This window comes from Staurois parvus, unplaced genomic scaffold (assembly GCF_062004578.1).
Source record: "Staurois parvus isolate SC_StPar_1 unplaced genomic scaffold, SC_StPar_1.0 ptg000560l, whole genome shotgun sequence".
NCBI lineage: Eukaryota > Metazoa > Chordata > Amphibia > Anura > Ranidae > Staurois > Staurois parvus.
The window spans coordinates 566,080-586,145 of NW_028318356.1; the positions used below are offsets into that span (position 1 = coordinate 566,080).

The 20,066-nt window shown below is 38.6% G+C and overlaps 1 protein-coding gene across 3 annotated transcripts in view; it reads right to left on the minus strand.

The window, feature by feature from the left end:
* Positions 1–20,066, minus strand: part of CLCC1 (chloride channel CLIC like 1) — a 75,422-nt gene that overhangs the window by 24,010 nt on the left and 31,346 nt on the right. For all 3 annotated transcript variants that reach the window (XM_089691279.1, XM_089691281.1, XM_089691280.1), the window contains exons 4-7: positions 14,475–14,573; positions 10,299–10,403; positions 6,444–6,665; positions 3,396–3,536 (exon numbers count right to left, since the gene is read on the minus strand). In XM_089691279.1, coding sequence (XP_089547405.1) covers positions 3,396–3,536; positions 6,444–6,665; positions 10,299–10,403; positions 14,475–14,573 — 567 coding nt within the window. The remainder of the gene's footprint in view (positions 1–3,395; positions 3,537–6,443; positions 6,666–10,298; positions 10,404–14,474; positions 14,574–20,066) is intronic.

The window sequence follows — 20,066 nt, forward strand, 5'->3', positions numbered from 1 at the left end:
TTGGTTCACTTGGAGTATTTTTTCTTGGAGAAGAGCTTCATTGTCTACAAAAGTGCATTTGCTGTTCTATTTATTTAGACAGCAGTTGGATCTGGTGAGGGTGCATTTAAACTAAGGTGGAGGTCAAGCATCACTAATGCCAACATATGAAGATAAATCACAGGAGGAGAAGATTGTCTTTGAATTGTGATAATATTTGAACTGTTTACTCCTTTTGATTCACTTATTGTCACAGGTGTTGTGGTTTATTTTCATTTATATTTTAATTTATATATATATATATATATATATATATATATATTTTTTTTTTATTTTTTTTTTAAGCGCTGAAAACTATTATTATTGTATCATTTTGGTGTTTTTGTGTATACACTTTTTGCAAGCAGCTAATTATTATCACTGAGCGCTGAATTTGTTTTTTCATAATCCAACTTTGCAGCACAAGGTGGTAAGAGATAGGGAAGAGCATGTGGCACAATAGATTTTGTTTGTCAGTCTGCAGTATGTGGTGGGGGGCTGGTGTGTGCTTAAGATACTGAAGAAGATGAAAATGAGTTCTGTGGTGAGCAGAGAGACTAAAAATGTTTCTTTCAGTGTTGAGGTGTTGCGCAAAATCACACACACACACATTTATACTGTATATATATATATATATATATATATATATATATATATATATATATATATATATATATATATATACATACTATGCTATCAATGGCTGCTATGGGGATAAAAGGAGAGAAAGTCATGGTGTGGCCTCCATCCTCCCCTGACCTCAATCCTATTGAGAACCTTTGGAGCATCCTCAAGCAAAAGATCTATGAGGGTGGGAGGCAGTTTACATCCAAACAGCAGCTCGGGGAGGCTATTCTGACATCTTGCAAACAAATTCAAGCAGAAACTGTCCAAAAACTCACAAGTTCAATGGATGCAAGACTTGTGAAGCTGCTATCAAATAAGGGGTCCTATGTTAAAATGTAACGTGACCTGTTAAAATGTATAAAAAATTAAAATGTTGTTAAAAGTTTGATTGAAATAGCTTTTGATTTCAATAAATATGCTGCAAACACAACAATTTTCAGTTCTTTACAACCTATAAAGTGTTTTGAAACTTACTGTGTGTAATCATTTGGAACAGTGCATTGTAAGTTTTTTATGTTTAAAAAAAATACTGTTATCATTAGGAGGTTTGTTCAATAAAATTTGAATTGTACTCTTACTAGTTGATAACATGAGAATTATGCTGACTGTTATTTACATCAATTATTTAGGGTATATATATATATATATATATATATATATATATATATATATATATACACACACACGTGATTTAGCATTTCCGGGTGGGGGCATGCGTGAGTTGAACACCCGCCCTACCCGTGCTGCCATTCGCGGCCGTCAATCACCGGGTCCCGGCTGGTAATTACTCGCTGACGCCGGGTGATTTCCAAGGATCACAGATGGGGAGGATGACTGTTTTGTTTACAAACAGTCTTCCTCTCTGTCAGTTCGGGACCACTGCTGTGGATGGCTATGCACAGCGCAGCCATCCACAGCAGTGTGATTACAGTGAATCACACAAATCCCACCCCCTAGTAATACACTCCCTGCACACAGTTAACCCTTTGTTCACCCCTCATGTTAACCCCTTCCTGCCCAGTGTCATTAGTACAGTGTGGGTGCTTTTTGTTTTAGCCCTGATCACTGTATTGGTGTCACTGGGAATGTCAGTGACACCAAGCCAGTCCCCCCCCCCCCCCGTGTCAAAATGTCCGCCGCAGTCCCACTATAAGTCGTTGATCGTCACCATTACTAGTAAAAATGAAGAAAAACAAAAATCCCAGTATATATACCGCCATTTGCAAACGCTATAACTTTCACGTAAAACAATTGATTTACGCGTATTGGGATTTGTTTTTAGCAAAGACATGTAGCAAAATGCATTTTTTCCTCAAAATTGTCGCTTTTTTTTTTATAGCCCAAAAAATAAAAGCACACAGGTGATCAAATACTACTGAAAGCTCAATTAGTGGGAAAAAAATTATGTAAATTTCATTTGGGTGCGGAGTTGCATGAACGCACAATTGTCAGTTAAAGTAACACAGCGCCGTAATGCAAAAAATGGTCAGGAAGTGGGGTAAATCCTCAGGAGGGCAAGTGGTTAAAGAGAACCTATAACCACAATACACAAACTAAAAAAATTATCCTATGCTAACCTGTCCTCCCACACCTTCTGTGTACACTAAGCATAAATGTAGCGTTCGCTCGAAACATGTTAGGGGATCCACCCAACTGACGCCTTTACCACCAGGGAATCTATTTAATAGACCTGGATGGGTGTTTCATATGAAAATCTGGATGTGTGTGCTTTTTATGCTGATGGAACCACTAGCCACCAGGGACCTATAAATTAGACCTGGATGTGTGTGTCTTTTTTGCTGATGGAACCACTAGCCACCAGGGAACCTATGAATTAGACCTGGATGTATCCTTTTATGCTGATGTGAGTTCCTTCCTTTTGTTTGCTTATAATACTCTGAATAAACGTACTTCACCATTAGTACCTTCTTGCCTCCCGGCTCGTTTTTTTAATGAGCTTTGCAAGGTGATGATCTGGAATAAAGAGCCATTGGATGCCTGGACAACGTTGGACCTGCTGACCCTGATGTCCTGATGTGACCAGATGCTGCTCATGCTGTTGACCAGACCATGAGGCCCTGTTGCTGATGATTTACATACAATGCCTATATTGTATGTATTTGTGGTAAGCGCATAACCGCACTATTTTTTCCACTCTATCAAGTTGGATTTGGAACATCATAGGATCGTATCCATCTTCTCTCCTGAATCATTATATGAACTATTTATATCAAATATTATTGTTACTATATATGGTGACACTCTCTTTGCTTGATATTCATTCTCTAGCGCTACATACCCCATTTATATATTTCTGTGTACACTGTCTGCATTTTTCCGCACTCCCTTCCTACCCATACTAGTCATATCATACCATCCACACTCCTCCTGCACATGCTGACCATCATACCCTACACATTTGTCTCCTGCTAATACCATCATATACTCTCCACTCCTCTACTTGTTGTACACTACGCACTCCTTGTCTGCACATATTGCCTACCATCATACCTTACACAGTCCTCTCCTACACATAATGTCCCTGTCATACTTTCCGCACTTCTTGCCTGCACATAATGTCCACTGGCATACTCTCCGCATTCCTCTCCTGTACAGAATGCCCGCCACTATACCCTCTGCATTCTCCAGTATATACTACCCACAATGATACCCTCTGCACTGTTATCCTGTACATACTGCCCTGTCACTCCCAGTATTCACCTTTCTGAAGATCACCTTTAAAAGCTTACCCTGTACAAATACAGCCAGTTCCAGCCAAGGCTAACCACAAAACACAGAACGAGCAGTCTCTTTATCTGTGTAAACCAGCTGACACGGGTCCATAGTTCTGTGGCTACTACCATCACAATACAAAGTAGACTTAAGGAAATCTGCAAAAGAGTACATTCAAAATTAAAATAATACAAGTACTATGGCAGGTTCGAAGTATAATCAATTTGATACGTTCAGTATGTACTATACCATTACCAAGCAAATATCCTACCACACAGGATAACTGTGTAATATCGAACAAAATGTTAGGAGTAAATTTACGGATTCATTTTTTATACAATTTCCTGGTCACTAAAGTGATCCTGTCACTAGAAAATAAAAGTAAACAAAAAGGTAGCCTTTAAATGAAAAGTAATACTACTTACCAGTACTACCATCAGCAATGGCAATCTTTGCCCTCTTGCAAAGCTACACTGGCTACAGGAAACTTCCTCACTAGTGTGTCTCTGCAGTGACAGTGGCTGGAGGGTACATCTTTAAGACTACTACATTGAAAAACAAGAATGAAATCCACCGCAACCACGCAGCTTGGTCGGATCACAAAATCCTAAGCTTCCTAGAGACATGATACTAAAACAGCATTGTGTGAAAATCTGAGGAAAAAAAATATTAGCAGCGACAAAAAAATAATATGTACCCACTCTCTAAGAGAGCCAGTGTGGTTCAGATCTTTGCGGATCTTATGCTGCTGGCCTAAGGGAAATGTCAAAAAAAATCCTGATGACAACTAAAATCTGAAACAGATGGGGATTTTAGTTTTATTTATTATTTCAACACAACAATCTCTCATACACTAAAAGAAACTAGGGATGCACCAATACCCTTTTTTGATTGGTGAGTACCGATACTTTCGGTCAAGTACTCGTCGAATCTGAATATCGATATTATGCAGTGCAATTTGTTTCAATACAAGATGTATTGACGCAAATTGCACTGCAAAGAATAGCATACGATTTGAAATGAATGTGGTGCGATTCCAGCCCAAATCGCATTAGATTTCCCCACTGCTCCTGTTTGAACCTAGGCTTGTTAGGAAACGTCCCTGCACCGATCTCATGCTGTCACAGAAGGAAAAGCTGGGGACTGAAATCCCTGCAGCTTTGTCTCCTCTCAGTGCAGGTGCTCTCCATCATAGTGCTGACCAATCAGAAGCAGTCTAGCCCGTACTGTCATCCGTGCACTGAGAGGAGAGAAAGCCGCTTCTTTGAGGATTTGAATTTCCTGCTGCTTTCTCTCCTCTCTTTGCAGGGATGACGGTACCGGGTAGGTGGCTTTTGATTGGACAGCACCGTGACCAACTGTATTTTTTGGGCTGCGTAAATACTATGTGACATAAAAAATTGCAAAATCCACAAATTTATTCTATAGGGCCTCTATTTTAACTTCCCTGGCGGTATGATTATTTCAGATTTTTGGTGCTGAAAGCGGTACCATTATTTTGCATGGAAATATGTAGTTTTTTTATTGTAGGCCTGTAATTTTTAGGAATAACTCACTGATATCTGTCCGAACAAGAGTCTAGTAAACATTCCGAATATGATAAAACTTGAAACATGAAATCATAAATTATAATTGAATAAATAATCATAAAAAATAATAATATAATAATAATAAATGTAATTCAATAATATAATCAAACCAAAAACACTGAAATTTTAAATATAGCGCCAAGTTCGCACATCGCTGAGCTTAGTCGCAAAATCGTTTTCAGTGTCTGATGACGAATTTCCCCACAAATCATTATCACTCAATTCTGCAAGTGGTTCTGATTTACTATCGCTGTTCTCTAGCCGGTCTAAAACCGCTTTTGACCTAAAAGGATGCTTTTTGGATGCCGTGGACTTTTCTAAGTTTCCAGGCAGAAAGAACAGTCAAAATGCAGGCAGGGCACATAACAAAGCACTCGGGACAAAATGTATGCGAAATGCTTTGAAACAGCAATGTTTTACTATGTAATATTCGTTTACAAAAAAATGACAGTTTTTAAAATTTTTAAATCTGTTGCCGGTTCCGGCCCCCGTACGCCCCGACGTCACAGGGACCGGAACACGGAAAGCCGGATGCCGGCATCGCCCGGAGGAGATGGCCGGGAACGCTACAGGAGGGACATCGCGGAAGTGAAGGACAAGATAAGCGCTGCAGGGAATCCCTGAGCAACGCTGCATGGTAAGCCCGAGTGTAGCTTGGGGATACCGCTTTTGGTACTGAAATTTCACCCCGAGCTACACTCAGGAATACCACCAGGGAGGTTAAGAAAATAAATAATGTTTGGGGTCCTCAGTAATTTTCTAGGAGAAAAAAAAATTCTTTCTTGTGAACAAAAAAAGCTAGGTCCTTAAGTGGTTAAAGCGTTTGTTAAGGTTCAGTTTTTTTTGTTTTTTTTTACATAACAAACACATCATACTTACCTGCTCTATGTAATGGTTTTGTACAGAGCAGCCCTGATCCTCTTTCTCTCAGGTCCCCCCCGATGCTCTTGGCCCCTCCCCCTACTGAATGCTTCCATAACAAGCCGCTAGCTCTGGGGGCACTTGTGTGTGCTCACTCCCGAGCCACCTCTGTATGTCTAAGACACACAGAGCGCGGCTGTGCCCCGCCCCCACTCACTGGCTGGGGTTGAAAGTAACAGGAGCCAATGGCTCCTGCTGCTGTCTCAGCCAATGAAAAGGGAGAAACCCAGAGAGCCAAGTTTCTCCTGCACGTTGCTCAGGTAAGTATTAAGGGAGACTGGGTGGGCTTATGCACACAGAAGGTTTATTATTTTCATGCATAGAATGCATGAAGGTAAAAAACCTTCAAACTTTTAGAATCACTTTAATCATTTTTAAAAGCAGTGCACAGGAGTCGACTGGAGAACTGATGTGTTTCACAATTACGGGCACTTAATCCTAGTGTTAAATTTCTTCCACTTTTAAAAATGCTTTGCTTTAATTCAAAAATCTATCTTTATTCTTTAAACAGTTATAATATCATTATTACACAATGGATTACTGTAAACCCCTTACCATGAATGTGCTGAAGGGATCAATTCCTATGTAGTCCTCAAATGTCCAGCTCCATTCTTCTTCATTGTGATGTCTAAATCTGACCAACGTCCCACCCAAAGCTTCATCAAGCGGACCAGCATTCCAGTCAGTATCATCAAGAAATCTCAGGAACTCTGCAACCATCTGCTTTGTAAGCACCAGCTCTGCATCGTAATGGACCTCAGGCTGGGAATCATCTGGCTGTGTAAGTCAATTGTACAGGTCTCATACATTTACCAGTGTTATGTAGAATAAATAAGTAAAGTCTAAGTTCAGTTTTTTTATTTTACATCAGCATAAGCAATGGTACTTGCAGCATGATTGTGAGATTCTTGTTTCTTTTATTTGGCAAATAATGAATATTGTAGAGCAAGTTAATTTGCATCCTTTCGGTAAACCATTGTTATCTATTTGTACTAAAAAGCCGAAGTTTAGTTACATCTTTAAAGAAATAGCACAAAGGACAGTAGTTACATTCAATGAGAAGAGTCCCTTGTGCTGGTGGCTTGTTGTCTTGTTGAAATCTTCAGTCCTCCGCCCCCCTCCATAAAGTAACAGTGGTAATCTTCTGGTGGTGGGGGGGGGGGGGTTAACACAGACACTGGATCTGTCACAGGCACTTGGCAAGAGTGAGAACTATACTCAGCCTTTCTGCTCCCCTCCTTCATGCATACAAGCTGTACTATAGCTTCCGACAATGAAGAGCGCTCTATGAATGAAAAAGGCAGACCTTTTATTCATTCACCCGTCCTCCATTCATAGAGCGCTTTCACTGATGGAAGCTATAGTACAGCTTCTATGAATAGAGCACATTTTTAACAAGACAAGCACAAAGGGCACATCTCATTTAATGTACTGGACTGTGTAAAAGTTTTAGACAGATGTGAAAAAATGCTGTAAGCTGAGAATGCTTTCAGAAATAGAAGTGTTAATAGTTTATTTCATTAATTAAATGAACATAAGAGAAATCCAAATCAAATCAATATTTGATGTGACCACCCTTTGCCTTCAAAACAGCATTAATTCTTCTAGGTAGACTTGCACACAATTTGTGAAGGAACTCGGCAGGTAGGCTGTTCAAAACATCTTGGAGAACTAACCAGAGATCTTCTGTGGATGTAGGCTTCCTCAAATCCTTCTGTCTCTTCATGTAATCACAGACAGACTCGATGTTGAGTTCAGGGCTCTGTGGGGGCTTACCATCATGTCCAGGACTCCTTGTTCTTTTTTACACTGAAGATAGTGCTTAATGACATTGCCTGTATGTTTGGGGTCATTGTCTTGCTGCAGAATAAATTGGGGGCCAATCTCACATCTCCCTGATGGTATGGCACAATGGATAAGCATCTGCCTGTATTTCTCAGCAATGAGTACACCATTGATTCTGACTAAATCACCAACTCCATTTGCAGAAATGCAGCCCAAAACCTGCAAGGAATCTCCACCGTGCTTCATTATTGCCTTGAGACACTCATTATTGCAACTCTCTTCAGCCATTCAGCAAACAAAGTGCCTCCTATTACAACCAACTATTTCAGATGTTGACTCAACAGCCCAGAGCACCTGCTGACGTTTTCCTGCACTTCAGTTCCGATGTTATCATGCATAGTTGTGTTGCATAGCCTTGTTTCCATGTTGGAGGTATGGCGTTTTGACTGCAGTTCTTCCATGAGGACCACTTCTGGCCAGACTTCTCCAGACAGTAGATGGGTGTGTACCTGGGTCCCACTGGTTTCCGACAGTTCTGTGCTGATGGCACTGCTGAATATCTTCCAATGTCAATGAAACGGAGCAAAAATGTGCCTTTCATCTGCTGAATTAAGTTTCCTTGGCCGATCACTGTGTCTATGGTCCTCAACTTTGCCAATTTCTTTGTGCTTCTTCAAAAGAGCTTATTGAATTGATGCTGATTTGAAGCCAAAGGGTAGTCAAACTAAATATTAATTTGATTGAGATTTTTTTTCTGTTCGCCCACTTTCCATTTTGTAAATTTATAAAAACAAAATATATATTTTTGAACGTTTTCTCACTTTACAGCATTTCTTCACACTTGCCTATAACTTTTGCACAGTACTGTATCTACTGTCCATTGTGCTAACTGTTTAAGATTTAACTACATTTAGGCTTTAAGTACAAATAAATAACAGTGGATAACCAAAGGGATGCAAATTAAATTGCACTACAAGATTCAATATCTGCCACATAAAAGAAACAAGATACTCACACTCATGATGCTGTGCTTTATTGAATCTTAAATTGAAAACTAGATATTGTGTATGTGGAACCTTAAGATTCAATAACATATATAAGGAATAGATGCACTTTCACAGTGTATTGTTCAAAAGTGTCATCCTTAGATGTATACATACTGGCAGTCTGCAGCTGCGGCACAGAACAGCATTCAGGGAAATCTTTTGTGCTGGCCATGTCTATACAGTAGCGCAGCTACTGGAGGTGAGAGTGTTTCTGGTCTTGTAAGATGATCCCAAAGAAGAAGTTTTTTTCTGTAGGATGTGGCAGGTTGTGGGATAAAAGTGTACAAGTGGGAGGGGTGGTTACTTTAACCACAACCCGTTCGGCCCATGTATATAAACGGCCGGAAGGAAGCAGTGCAGGGGCGGGTGGCCTTTTATAAACGTCCTCCCCGCTTCCCTGACTGTGCGCGCTCCCTGGGAACACCGATCACTGTACGGGACCTTTGTGTGAGGTCCTGATCATGTGATCAGGGACTGGCCAATCAGTGATCACATGAATAGTAGTAAGCAAGATGTCACTTCCTGACATCATTGTTTACTACTTGTGAAATCTGTGAATGATCACAGAGGTCACATGGTACAAGGCTATTCACAACAGCCTTGTACCATGTGACAAACTGTGACCAATCACACCTCATAGGGTAATTCTCAATGGCTGCAAGAATGCAGCCAGAGAGAAGGAGAAATGATTGCTTTTCCAGCCTTGATGGGTGTAAAAGAAATCAGTGTAAAAAAAAAATAAATATCCTCATCACCCTCCACAAGTAGTACAGTGTCACTATGGTGAAACTGCACTGCTAAGGTGACAGTATGTTAAAAAAAAAACAAATAATATAAAAAAAAAAAATGTCAAAACATTTTTTGAAAAATAATAATTTTCGGTTATAAACTAATTTGGGTTTTTTGGGGTTTTTTTTTACTAAAAAGATAGATGAATACATTTTGGCCAATATTTATGAAGACGGATTATTTATTTGCAAACTTTTAGAAGAAAAACACTTTTTTTTCAAAATGTTTGGACTTTTTCATTTATATAGCAAAAAAATAAAAATCCCAGTGGTGAATAAATACCACCAAAATAAAGTTGCATCTGTCTCAAAAAAATGCTAACAAATTCATATGGGTACAGTGTTGCATGACCGCGCAATTGTCATTCAAAGTGTGATAGCACTGAAAGCTGAAAATTGGCCTGGACAGATAGGGGGTGAAAGTGTCCGGACTTGAAGTAATAAGACACTAATTCCTAAATAGTTCACGGAGACTGCTGTAACTTTGCAACAAAGCTGGTGCACCATGGATAAAGCTGACTAAATGGCTTGAAATGACTATGCTGCAGTTCTTAGAAACTTGCCCCTAGTTGTGAAGAGCACAGCAAGACAGCTGATCTTCTTTGCTATGAAGATATTCAGTATCTGCTCTACTGCTCAGTAAAACTTGCGCAATATAAGTCATTTTTGTTACTTAATAAAAAAAGATATAGATCCTTGCTGACAATTGTGTGAAGCAGCTGCAAGTTAGAGAGTTAAACTTGCCAGTGAAGCTCTAGTTTATAAATCTTATATACATGCGCAATACTTACTAGTCCAAGAAGTTGAGCCTCATTTATAATCCTGTATAAAAAGCGTCTGAACACGGGGTTACAGGTGTTCTGTGGAATTCCCCCTTTCTTTCGACACTCCTCAATCTAAAATAAAAAATATTTCAAAGATGGAAAGTCTATTTTGAACTTCACTGACTGGAACACTAAATGAGCATTTTGATAACAGTGTTCTAGTTAAAACGCCTTTAAACAGAAGTTACCTAACAATTTCCTAAAGAGAATCAGTCTGGAAAAGTCATTTGTATGATCTTTAATTTCTAGTCTACACTGTTAAAAAAAAAAAAAAACAGCAGGTGTGCGTGATGTTAGTGAAGTAGAGTAGATGAAGGATTGGCGTCAGTCAGGAGTTCCAATGAAGTAGGTTTATTTGGCCAGCCAGGAGCAAGCAATTCAGGCAAGTTCAAAGAATATGGGCTCAAAGGAAATATTAACCACTTCCCGTCCGACCGTTGTATATAAACGGCCAGATGGTGGCAGTGCAGGGTCGGGTGGCCGTTTATAAACGGCCTCCCCGCACCGCTTGTGCGCGCTCGCTGGGAGCGCGCAGCACTGCGATCCGGTGCCCGCTGTGTCCTCCGGACACAGTGGAAAAACGATTGTCGGACGGGACCTCTGTGCGAGGTCCTGATCATGTGATCACTGATTGGTCAATCAGTGATCACATGCAGAGTAGTAAGTAAGATGTCACTTCTGACATCATTGCTTACTACGTTTGAAATCTGTGAATGATCAGAGTTCACATGGTACAAAGCTATTCACAACAGCCTTGTACCATATGATAAGCTGTGACCAATCACAGTTCTCAATGGCTGCAAGAATGCAGCCAGAGAGAAGGAGAAATGATTGCTTTTACAGCCTTTATGGGTGTAAAAGCAATCAGTGAAAAAAAAAAAAATCTTCATCACCCCCCACAAGTAGTACAGTGTCACCATGGTGACACTGTACTGCTAGGGTGACAGTATGTAAAAAAACAAAAAAAAAAAAAACAAAAACAAATAATAATATAAAAAAATGAAAAAAATGTAAAAAAAAAAAAGTTTAAAAATTATAATTTTTGGTTATAAACTAATTAGGGTTTTTTTTTTTTACTAAAAAAGATAACGGAATAAATTTTGGCCAAGATTTATGGTGAAATATTATTTATTTGCAAAAAAGAAAAACACTTTTTTTCAAAATTTTTGGACATTTCATTTACATAGCAAAACAAATATAAATCACAGTGATGAATAAATACCACCAAAATAAAGCTTTATCTGTCTCAAAAAAATGCTAAAAAATTCATATGGGTACAGTGTTGCATGACCGCGCAATTGTCATTCAAAGTGTGATAGCACTGAAAGCTGAAAATTGGCCTGGACAGGAAGGGGGTAGAAGTGTCCGGACTAGAAGTGGTTAATAACCTGAACAGAACCATATGCATTACCTTAAATTATCTCCAAAAAACAGATAGTAATGCCACCCTGTACTTGTATTAGATTTTACCCAGAACATTAGATAGTTCTTGTCTTGATTAGACTCCCTCACATCAAAGTTAGAAGACATCTGTCTTGGCATTAAACCTATTGATCCTCATGCCAAGGTCAGAAAATACTGACCTTACTTCATGACATTGAGCAGTTTTTACTTTGACCTACAAAGCTTAATATCCTATATGCTACTTATTCATACAACTCATTATGTATGTAGGACAGGTGTATATAAAACTTTAAAATGTTTGACAGCTCCACTATAAGTCAGGATAATAGGGAGATATAATATCAATAACCAGAGATAATAATAACCAGAATATGTGCAGGAACTCTCCCTTTCCAAGTCACCCCTTGTCTCCACCCCTACCCACCTCCAAGCACTGTCCCTTGGTTCTACCCCCTACCCACCTCCAAGCACTGTCCCTTGGTTCTACCCCCTACCCACCTCCAAGCACTGTTCCTTGGTTCTACCCCCTACCCACCTCCAAGCACTGTCCCTTGGTTCTACCCCCTACCCACCTCCAAGCACTGTCCCTTGGTTCTACCCCCTACCCACCTCCAAGCACTGTTCCTTGGTTCTACCCCCTACCCACCTCCAAGCACTGTTCCTTGGTTCTACCCCCTACCCACCTCTCAGTACCACCCATTTAGAGAATAAAAAAACAAGTATCATTTGTGGTGTAAATAATTTGTATGGAATATGTTAAGGATAACAAGAAAAGCAGTAACATAGATCCTCTGCAACCAGCAATAACGGACGCCCAGCATCAATAGACCATCCAGCAGCCAGCAACAATTGATCCCTCCCATAACTGTAGACCCCTCACAGCAACATAAGATCTATCCCTAGCAACAATAGATCCCCCACTAGCAACAATAGATCTTTACAGCAACAATAGACTCCCGCAAAAATAGATCCCCTCCAGCATTAATACATCCCACAGTAGCCAGCATCAACAGACCCTCCAGCACCCTTTGCTACTACATACATTCAGTGCTGGAGGTGTGGGAACTGTGTTCCCCAGTGTTCCCGCTGAAAAACCATAATCATTATATATATATTGCATACATATTAAAGTCTAAATGTTGCCAAAATCATTAAGAGAAATATCAGCACAAGAGTCACAACAGTCAGTGAGATGTGTCCCTTCCTATCCTGTTAGTGAAAATCCTCCTCTGTTCTGTAATCTTCCAGTACAGGAGGCTTAATAGATCTAAGGTGCTGTTACAGGCTCTCATCAAGAGAGCCCAACTACACCTGGCCTCTGCTCCTAGCTGCGTCACTCATAGAAGCCATAACAAAGCCTTTTTGAATGAAACATGATCTATGAATGGAGAAGCTACCAACCATTCACCCATCCTCCATTCTTAGATCATGTTCCAGTCATGGAACGGGGCAGGATGGATGAAATAAGCACTACTAATTGATCACCGAGGAACACTGATGGGGGAGAGGTCTGTATGCAAACAATACAGATCTCTCCTGTCAGCTCCAGCTGCTTTGTATTGCTCTGCAGTTAACCCTTTGATCGCCCCAGATTAGCCCCTTCCTGCCCAGTGCCATTAGTACAGTATCAATGCTTTTTATTAGCACTGATCACTGTATTATTGTCACTGGGAATGTCAGTGCCAGTTAGTCAGTTCCCCCCAGTGTCAGAATGCCCGCCGCAGTCCAGCTATAAGTCGCTGATTATCACCATTTCTAGTGTTAAAATAAATAAATTCCAGTATATACACACCGTCATTTGTAGACGCTATAACGTTCACGTAAACCAATTAATTTACATGTATTGGGATTTTTTTTAGCAAAGATATGTAGCACAATACATTTTGGCCTAAATTTATTACGAAATTTGATTTTTTTTTTTTTTTGACTGGAAATGTTTTATAGCAAAAAGTCAAAAATATTGGGTTTTTTTTCAAAATTGTCAGTCTTTTTTTGTTTATAGCACAAAAAATGCAGAGGTGATGAAATACCACTGAAAGAAATCTCTATTTCTGGGAAAAAAGGACATAAATTTCATTTGGGTGCAACGTTGCATAACCGCACAATTGTCAGTTAAAGTAACGCAGCGCCGTATCACAAAAATGGCCTGGTCAGGAAGGGGGGTAGATCTTCTGAAGGGCAAGTGGTTAAAGGATAAATTCACCTTTCATAAAACGTTACCCCCATATTCAGGGTTATGAATAGGCCAGCCCCCACTTTGACAGGTTGCGGGGGATCTTTTCCTCCCACTAGCTGTCAAATTTTTAAAAAGTGGCCGTGCAGAGCTCCACCCACCCAGCCACGTCACTCATTAATAGTCCTATGTGAATGAGAAAATACAAGTTCCGGCAGCCTTAGCACTTGTCTGCTTGTAGTTCTCAGTTCTCAAGAATAAATGAACTACCACGGTGCTCCACAGAGCCATGGTAGTTCATTTATTCTTCCTGTCAGTATATCTGCTTATCCGTAGCTGGTGCCATGCTTAGACCTGCATGGCACCAGCGATCTGCTGATCACTGGTGCAATGGTTTACATGTGCCTGTAACAAAAAAAAAATAAATACACATTTTTTTTTTACCTGCAAAAAAAAATAATTTTTTTTTGTTTTTTAACAAAAAGGTGAACCTATCCTTTAATGATTTTCTAGAGCGCTTGTTTGATGTGTTAGATGTATTTTAGCTCCATGCATAATATCTTTACCTCTTTTTTCAGGATATCCATGTCCTCTTTACACTCCTGGAACATAATCTCATTTTTAACTTCCTTTACCTCTTCTTCAGAAAAAACTTCTGTACTATCCTGTGGACAAAATATAACAGAGGGAAATTTGGTTAATTGGGATACACAAAATGTTAGAAGCTTTCCTTAACCTAATATCTAATATCTTCTTATTAACAGTATTAACATAAGTATGAATGAGTTGGATCTTAATAGAATAATTGAGTTATTATATTTATATTTGTTCTAGATTGGGAAAAGTAAGTAAGTAGACTTCATAGTCTGTGAATATACATATGAACATATATCTTGGGTTTTCTTTACATTCAAGCCACACATGTGGTAGCAATTGGTCTATCCATCCTCCCCCATCTATGTAAGAGATTGTTTCACTAACTAGAGAATTGTAAAAATATATTTCATACATGTTAGGTTTATACTGTAATATTTCTAGATTACGATATTTATATATAAGATAACTCTTAGCAAGATTACTTTTGGAGAATATATATATATATATGTATGTGTAATACATCTAATTTACTCTGATGGAATGTCTAGGCCTTCTTAGGTTACGCTCAGACTTTAGGAGAAGTAGACTGGACGTTTGTTATATATACACATCTGTTTCCAATTATCTTTGTGGGACTACAAGTATACCAGCCCATTTTTAGGAAAAGGTGGGGGCTGGATTGCTCTTTTAAGAGCAGAACAAAGACTTTTTAAGCACACATTTTGGCAGCAAGGCGAAGGGAGCTGCTTGTTCATACACACACACACATTCATATTATACACACACAATTACATACAATTTTATTATTAAGAACTTAACTATACTTTTTGGACTTTATTTAAACATTCTGTATTCCAATATTTTATTTCTAATTTTATGCAACATTATAATTAAATCATCTTTTTGAGTTTATGCAAGAAGTGGAAGGACTTTCTATTTGAACATTTCTCATCAATACAAGTTAATAAAATATCGAGACAATACGATATTTTACACAAAATTAAAAAAACAAACAAACACTCGGATCACACTTACCAGCAAAGAACCTACATTAAATAAAGATCTAAATTAACAGCAGTTTGAGCTGCTTATAACAACTAAACAGATTTCTTCCTTCATTATGAAGCCTGAACTGTGGAGGGGCTGATGTATGAAACACAGACTGGTTTTATTTCAGACAACCATTGTTTTCTGCATCAACAAAAAGTATTAAAGCTGAAGGTCAGGCAAACCGCTAAATACATTCTATATACAAGAGCTGTTTTAATTCAAAAATATTACATTTTGATCCATGCAGTCCTGAGTTTTACACAACTTTGTCCCAAAGCATAGCCATGTTTAGCAGGGGAAGGAACTTTATCTTTGGCTGCTGCACTTTCACTTACAGGTCCCCTCCCCTATGACTGGACAGCAAAAAAGAGGCACCACACTGATGACGCTCATCTCTGTCATTCTGTTCTCTCCTGCTGTCAGCATTCTCCTTGCACTAAAACCACTGATTGGCTCCTTGTATTGCTGCTCCCTCTCTGGGCTCTGCTGCACAGACAGTACATTAGACTGCAATGTTAGATTTACCTTGCTTGCATTTGAAAAAGAAAAAAAAAACACATTTATCACATGTAACACTGAAATCCAGGTATGGTCTGTATACTGGGAACAATGTAAGTATGTGTAATTTATACCTTAGGGACCAATAGGGAAGCTGACAATCACTTTAGTAGCCAGCGGTACTACAGCGAGAGCAGTGATCATCTTGATCCTGTGCCGAATGTCCTCTGCAAAATGACCACAGGGGGCCACATGAAGACTGCAGCCATTACTGTAGTAGCGCCGACTATTACAGCGATTCTCAGCTTCCCCAGCAGTCCCTCAGGTATAAAATATGCATACTTACATTGTTCCAAGCTGGACCAAAGTATGCAATGCAGATCATACCTGGAGTTCAGCTTACTGATGTATTAATAATTACCAACCTGCAATAATTTGTGCCTTGTTTATCTGCATAGGAGGTCACTTTTAATGAGAACACAGTTAAAACACACAAAATTCATATACTTAAAAATAAATTATTCAAAAAACTTTCCATGTAGAAGAGGTCTGCTTTAAACAAAAAGAGTGTTTGGAGTTTCTTTACTAAAGGCAAAATGTACTGTGAACTTGCCCCAGAGCTTAGTAAATGAGGAAAAGCGTCACTTTGCAAAGAATACCCAATCACATGCATGGAAAATAAAAAAACAGCATTTTTGCTTGTACTTGATGGTAGAAATCAGCAGTTTCCCCTCAGCTCTAGACCTATTGCACTTACAGTGCACTTGAAGTGCAAAATTGTAGGTACACTTGCAGTGCACAGTATAAATGCCTTGAAAAAGTATTCATACCCCTTGAAATTTTCCACATTTTCTCATGTTACAACCAAAAACATAAATGTATTTTATTGGGATTTTATGTGATAGACCAACACAAAGTGGCACATAATTGTGAAGTGGAAGGAAAATGATAAATGGTTTTCAAAATTTTTTAAAAATAAATATCTGTATTCTTTTGTATTTAGCCCCAATTACTCTGATACCTCTAACCAGGGTGGATTTGAGTTAAATCAAACTGATTTAAATCACGATTTAAATCACTAGTCAGTAAGGCTTGATTTAAATCATAGTTTTCTACATAAAGACTAATTCTTGCTGGTATAACTTTAATATGCAAGTAGATGAAAATTTTTAGAATAACTTTTCATATTAGTTTTTTTATCCCCAGTTTAATAGGTTAATCATTCATATTTGGACAACTTTTCTGTTGTACTTAGGAAGGAGAAAAATAATCATTACCTTAATAATAACAATTTAAATAGATTTATTCAACTGAAACAATAAAATTACAGCATATGTTATTTGCTTAAACAAACTTCCATGTTTGTTAACTAAATTGGCTAAACAAAATATATATATTTTAAGAAACTTAGACTGTCAGCCCCTTCCTCCTCACACTTAGTTTTACTTTCTTCTTGTGCAGATCTATTCCACTCCAAACAATCAGAAAAATATTGTTTCTATTCTATTCACTGAACTTCTTGAAACTTAGCACTGAAGGGGTTGATTCTGTATTCATAGGTTTGTAGAAGTTAGGATTAAGGTCTTTTTCTTAACTCTGTTCATGTTATAACATTTTTGCTGTGAAGAAGATGTGATCTCCGCTGAGTCAAATTCAGTTTTGAGAACTGCAAAAGTAAACCAAGCATCTGTGATAGTATCTTGTAGGCAGGGAAACTGCCCAATAATCTTACAAAAACCTCTGGAAGAGCATGACATTGTGAATGGATTAATGGAATTTATTTACCAAAAAAATTAAACATATACAGCCTTATTCTACATAATTAAAAAACTAATCTTTATTTCATGATGGAATAACCTTTGGATGAAGTGGAAGGAAAATGATAAAAGGTTTACAAAATATTTTACAAATAAATATCTGAAAAGTGTGGTGTGCATTTGTATTCAGACCCCCTGAGTCAGTACTTTGTAGAACCACCTTTTGCTGCAATTACAGCTGCAAGTCTTTTGGGGATGTCTCTACCAGCTTTGCACATCTAGAGAGTGACATTTTTGCCCACTTTTCTTTGCAAAATAGCTCAAGCCCTGTCAGATTGGATGTACAGCGTCTGTGAATAGCAATTTTCAAGTCTTGCCACAGATTTTCAATTGGATTTACAGTGGATATAAAAAGTCTACACACCCCTGTTAAAATGTCAGGTTTCTGAGATGTAAACAAATGATACAAAGATAAATCATTTCAGAACTTTTTCCACCTTTAATGTAACCTATAACCTCTACAACTCAGTTGAACAACAAACTGAAATCTTTTAGGTGGAAGTAAAAATAAAAAACTAAAATCTAAAATAATATGGTTGCATAAGTGTGCACACCCTTAAACTAATACTTTGTGGAAACACCTTTTGATTTTATTACAGCACTCAGTCTTTTTGGGCATGAGTCTATCAGCATGGCACATCTTGACTTGGTAATATTTGCCCACTCTTCCTTGCAAAAACACTCCAAATCTGTCAGATTGTGAGGGCATCTCATGTGCACAGCCCTCTTTAGATCACCCCACAGATTAACGATCAGATTCAGGTCTGGGCTCTGGCTGAGCCATTCGAAAACTTTAATCTTCTTCTGGTGAAGCCATTCTTTTGTTGATTTGGATGTACGCTTTGGGTCGTTGTAATGCTGAAAGATGAAGTTCCTCTTCATGTTCAGCTTTCTAGCAGAAGCCTGAAGGTTTGGTGCCAATATTGACTGGTATTTGGAACTGTTCATAATTCCCTCTACCTTGACTAAGGCCCCAGTTCCAGCTGAAGAAAAACAGCCCCAAATCATGATGTTGCCACCACAATGCTTCACTGTGGGTATGGTGTTCGTTTGGTGATGTACAGTGTTGGTTTTGCGCCAAACATATCTTTTGTAATTATGGCCAAAATGTTCAAACTTGGTTTCATCAGACCATGACATTTTCCAACATGCTTTTGGGAGACTTCAGATGTGTTTTTACTAAATTTAGTCGGGCTTGGATGTTTTCCTTCGTAAGAAAAGGCTGCCGTCTTGCCATTCTACCCCATAGCCCAGACATATGAAGAATATGGGAGATTGTTGTCACATGTACCACACAGCCAGTACTTGCCAGATGTTCCTGCAGCTCCTTTAATGTTGCTGTAGACGTCCTGGCAGCCTCCCAGACCAGTTTTCTTCTCATCTTTTCATCAGTTTTGGAGGGATGTCAAGTTCTTGGTAATGTCACTGTTGTGCCATATTTTCTCATGACTGTCTTTACTGTGTTCCATGGTATATCTAATGCCTTGGAAATTCTTTGTACCCTTCTCCTCACTGATACCTTTTAACAATGAGATCCCTCTGATGCTTTGGAAGCTCTCTGCGGACCATGGCTTTTGCTGTAGGATGCGACTAAGAAAATGTCAGAAAAGTCCAACTAGAACAGCTGAACTTTATCTGGGGTTAATCAGAGGCACTTTAAATGATGGCAGGTGAGTACTGACTTCTATTTAACATGATTTTGAATGTGATTGCTTAACCACTTGCCCTCTAGAGGATTTACCCCCCTTCCTGACCAGGCCATTTTTTGCGATATGGCGCTGCATTAATTTAACAGACAATTGCGTGGTCATGCAACGCTGCACCCAAATGAAATTTATGTTCTTTTTCCCCCACAAATAGAGCTTTCTGTCAGTGGTATTTGATTGCCTGTGCGTTTTTTATTTTTTGCACTATAAACAAAAAAGACTGATAATTTTGAGAAAGAAAAAACAGTATTTTTAACTTTTTGTTATTAAACATGTCCAGAATTTTTTTTAAAAAAAAATCAAATTTCGTTATAAATTTAGGCCAAAATATATTCTGCTGCATGCCTTTGTTAAAAAAATCCCAATACATGTAAATTAATAGGTTTATGTGAAAGTTATAGCGTTTACAAATGTGGGTATAGATACTGGATTTATTACTAGTAATGGTGGCGATCAGCGACTTATAGCAGGGCTGTGGCGGACATTCTGA